At 41.5% G+C, this 4706-nt stretch overlaps 1 protein-coding gene across 1 annotated transcript in view; it reads right to left on the reverse strand.

Moving 5' to 3' along the window:
- Positions 1–327: 327 nt before the first annotated feature.
- Positions 328–4706, reverse strand: part of CD40 (CD40 molecule) — a 33315-nt gene continuing 28936 nt past the window's right edge. Inside the window, exons 8-9 of the mRNA XM_018559039.1 lie at positions 997–1043; positions 328–480 (exon numbers count right to left, since the gene is read on the reverse strand). Coding sequence (XP_018414541.1) covers positions 328–480; positions 997–1043 — 200 coding nt within the window. The remainder of the gene's footprint in view (positions 481–996; positions 1044–4706) is intronic.

A 4706-nucleotide genomic window follows, 5' to 3' on the forward strand; every position in this document is an offset into this window, starting at 1 on the left:
ATACCTCCGTTCTATGAAATAGATGTGCGCACAAATACTGTAAATAAGGGAGAGATCAGGATGCCCAGTAAGTATCGCAACCTTCATGTGAATTGGTAGTTTATGGAGCAGTTCAGTATTTACACACAGAAATGATTATTATTTTGTCTTAGTTTTGCTTCAGTCTCTCTCATGCTGATGCACTTGAAGCCAACAATATTTTAAATCCATGATGATATATGTACATTACGTCTTGTTGTGGCGCCAGTTATTGAGTGAGACCTTTGTAACAGGCATTAAAAATGTACGCATTAGTTCAAATAGCTTCCGGTTAGAGACCATGTACTGTCAAACTTCCTCCTGCGAGATGTGATAGTCTTTCCCCTGCTCCTGAGCCACAGGCAGCCCCTGCATTGTGATGTCCTGGTCCTCTTCAGGAAGATTGGGCTGTGGTAAATCTAAATCCAACAGTGGATCCTCATTGTCTTCCTCAGGTGGATCCTGTTATAACAATAGGCACAACAGAAATAATAGTAGTAATAATAATAGTAATAGGGGATAGCCCCTTTCTTTATCCAACCAAACCCCTCTCTGATATAGTCAACACACCCATCCATATTCATGCATTCAGCAGGTCTGCTTAAACCCCTGGTGCCCAACCTGCAACCCCGGTTTGAAGTGCAGCCCTTGAGACCCAGCCATCAATGGTAGGAGCATTGAGTTGCAAAGGGGCTTTTTATAACAGTAATCATTCACAGTTTCCTGTAACATGTCTCTAGTCTCTAACTGTCTCCTACAGCATGACTTCAGTCTCCAACCACTTCTGTAGAGCAGTCTCTGATCAATGCCTCTAGTAAGTCCTCAGGCTTCTGTAGCATCATATAACATGACTTTATAGCAAATATTATATGCGCCCCTTGGAGATATTAGGGTCTATATTTGAGGCCCCCCCATACCTTGTACGTTGACAACCATTGACTTAAAGGCATTGATTTGTACGGGTTAATAAACTCTTACCTGTATTTGCTGTTTCAGTTTGACCTTCTTTTCTCTTCGTCTCTTAACTAAGCAAATTAAAAAAAAATTGTTACATCAAGTAATTTATGTTACATGATCAATTATTGGCATGGTGGATGCCAGCGCTTTTATTACCTTCTCAATAATAGCATTAAATAGCACTATGACAGGGCTGAGAACAAGATGAAGTGCAGAAGCCCCTCTAAGTCCCTTCTGAATTGCTGATACATTAGTTATTACATTTAGTTATTGTATTCAGGGCCAAGGCTTCCATGTTGTATATTTAGCTCTGCTTGCCCAAAGCAGGGTCTAAATGTAGAAAACAACTACCCGCCCGGTGCCCGTAAATGCATGTCCCTGGGCATCAGGAGATAGGACTTCCACACCCCTGCTGCCCCTCTACTCCCTGCTGCCCCAAGGCCTTGGTTGGCCTTGTGGGAAATCAGAACCCTGATTGTGTTGTCTCTTTTAATCTAGCGATTAGACGTAAACTTTTTTCAATAATGAATCCAGCTCAAACAAAGATACAAGTATTTCTTTACATTTTTTCCCAAGTCATCATGTTTCTAAACAGCCAGCTCCAGCTCTCTCAGCTCAGCTTCCCTGAACTTCCTGTCCATCACAAGGGACAGCACAGTCTCCTGCAGCCATCCATCTGCAAGCTTGGAGAAGAGAGGAGTAGAGGAATGGCTTGCCCTTGCTGTGACTGTGTGTTTGGGGAGACACACACAGCTTACTAGCACACACAAGGGTGGATCCACTGGTACCTTACATGGAAACGAGCCACCCTAAATGAGGATATCAGGGCCAGTGCTCAGGGGACCAGTTGACTCTGCAGGAAACTAAACCTTTTAGACATCAAGAAGCATCATCCATTGTAATTGCTTGAATCAGCAACTTTTTAAACATCAAGAAGCAGCATCCGTTGTAATTGATTGAATCAGCATTTTAAATAGCTTAAACAATGTTTGTCTTTAATATCGCTTTAATTGTGTAATTTATATAAGGATGCATGAGAACATATCAGAGGTTTCAGATGGATGAAATGATGGAATGCAGGTAGTTGCAATCTTCTTTATGCAATTTAAGGGGCCATTTTTAATGCTGACAGAAGAGTATTTGTAAATAGTGTCTTGATATTGGTGATATATGAAGCTGTGAGCTGATCCTCTTTTCTTGCTATATTGCTATGTGTGGAGTGTTTTCATCAACAAGCTGCACTTGTTCCTGGACACAGCAAGCAACAGTGCCACCTGCAGGCAGAAAGTAGACCTAGCCGGGTACATGCAAACACATTGTGACAGCACCAGTCAGATTGAGCTCACTGGTAAAGCTGCTGCACATTAGGAAATGGACATTCAAATAAATGCAGCAAAATAAATGCCTTGTAGCCGTCGCCTAGCATAGAGCTAATTACACTGTGTGGCAATTGTTATAGAAAAAAATCTGTCTCGGTCTGCTACAGGCAAAATAGAGCATTGTAGTTATTAAGGTTTAACACAAGGATAAGGATCTTTATTTTGGTCATGTGACTGTGATTTTAAAATCTCATCGGCCTCACACAACGTATTATTTGCAGAGCAAAGTGCTCTGGCAGTCCCAGCCCAAACACTACCTGCATGGAGTTTGCATGTTCTCCCAGTGCTTGCATGGGTTTCCTCCCACACTACATGCTGGTAGGTAAACTGGTTCTAATGTAGGTCTGGGCAAAAACAGGCCCTCCGGCTGTGGTGAACGTACAAATCCCATCTGTCTCTGGGAGTCATGCCTGTGGCTGTGAGAATCTTGCAACGCCTCATGGGATTTGTAGAACTACAACAGCTGGAGGCTAGGAGTTTGCCCACCCCTGCCCTAATGTGTGTATGTATATGAGAAGGGACCTTAGATTGTACAGTATGTAAAGTTGCACAAACTGTTGGCACTTTATAAATACCTGTAATAGATAAGCAAGCAAACCTGCACTAAAAAACTATTGATCACCTCAATAGTGGACCTGGAACAAGCATGCAGAAAGTGGAGTCAGCAGGCGTCCCAACCTGAAAAAAGTAATTTCAGGTAGGAGCCCTTCTCATTTCAGGGAGGTGCCATCACCAGCCCCCCACATGCAGGGGGGAACCTCCCTGAAATGATGGCAGATAGCAGAGAAGCTAGTGCTTCCCTTGCTATCTGCTGTTTTTCTTTTTGTATTGTGATACCAGCTGCCATCAGAATAATAAAAAAAAACAACAACGGACAGCATGGGAATGAGTAGCTAGGCTGCTATTAGCTATTTCAATTTGCAATAGCCGATAGCAGGCTGTGTATTGCACCCGCCCACTGCTGTTGTCAATCAGCAGAGGAGGACCTGATGGAGAACTTTAAGTCCACCTCTGCTGATTGACAGCAGCAGTGGGCGGGTGCAAAAGCCAGTCTGCTATTTGAATTTGCAAAAGGCAAGCTAGCTATACATTCCTATGCTGTTTTTGTTTTTTTTATGTTGTTTACTGATGGCGGCCCCAATGTAAAAGATGTTTCTCTCACTGACATACAATTCTGAGCACTCCTCACTGCACTGGACTTCATGCACAAAGTTGTTCATCTTGTGTTTTGGCGTTGGGTCTTTTGGGTGAACCAGTTGTTGCCCCGGTGTATTGCTGGTTGTGACTAACAGATTATGTGGATTGGAGCTACATTCACCATATTTATTCCCATATAATCTTTGTACAAGTCATTCTGAATTGAGAAAGCTGATTGGATGACCAGTGAAACGTCTTCAAGAAAAATACAGCAAGTCCAGTTGCCTTGACTTATTTTTTACAGATATCTGACTTCTCATATTCTCATAAGGAAGCCTCTAAAATGTAAGTGCTAGTAAAAGGGATGGATAGACCTCATGCACTGCTGGATTGACATGGTAGCAATTCTATTGTGCTGGGACTGATAGTTTGCAAGAATCATTTTGTTAAACAGCTGTACTTTTTCATAAAGTATTTATTTATTTTATTGTGGGTGTTGAGGTTAATTGATATCTGCCAAACCTCAGTTACAAAAGGTCCACTAAGATTTGGAGGGACACTGGGCAGTTTTTGTACATCCGATAGGGCCCATTCACATCCAATGCATTTGAATGCATTAATTAACACACACCAAACACATAGACACTAAAAATCAATAAGAGGAATGTGTTAAAATTGGAAAAGGCAGAACCTGGAGCAGTTGTCCATGACAACGATTCAGCTTCTATCTTTCATTTTCAAAGCTTAATTGAACAAACTGAAGAGAGAAGCTGATTGGTTGCCATGGGCAACTGCTCCAGATTGTGTCTGCTCCAGTTTTGATCAATTCTCCCCCATGAATTTCAATGGGCGTAGTTCCCATTATTGTGTTACATTGACGTGTGTCAAGACTTTTGGTCCAGAAGAGCAACTAAAACCAGTTTTGTCTCTCAAAAAGAGACAGAAGAAGCCAACATGCCATTCAACTTGCCAGCAAACACACCAATCAGTAAGATTTCAGTATTCTGGACTTACTAAATAAGAATAAGAATACCACTAGGCCAATGATGAGAACCATCACACACGCTACAATAGAAATCCAAGGAATGTTCTTTGGATGAGGAACTGTAATTAAAAAAAAAAACATGTATTTTAAAATAATAAATGCCACACTGTACAAAAGCAAAAAATGCTAAATCATACTAAAAATGCTAAATAATGTTAAAGGTAAACTCC

Source organism: Nanorana parkeri, unplaced genomic scaffold (genome assembly GCF_000935625.1).
Source record: "Nanorana parkeri isolate BGI_ZX_2015 unplaced genomic scaffold, ASM93562v1 scaffold377, whole genome shotgun sequence".
NCBI classification, from domain to species: domain Eukaryota; kingdom Metazoa; phylum Chordata; class Amphibia; order Anura; family Dicroglossidae; genus Nanorana; species Nanorana parkeri.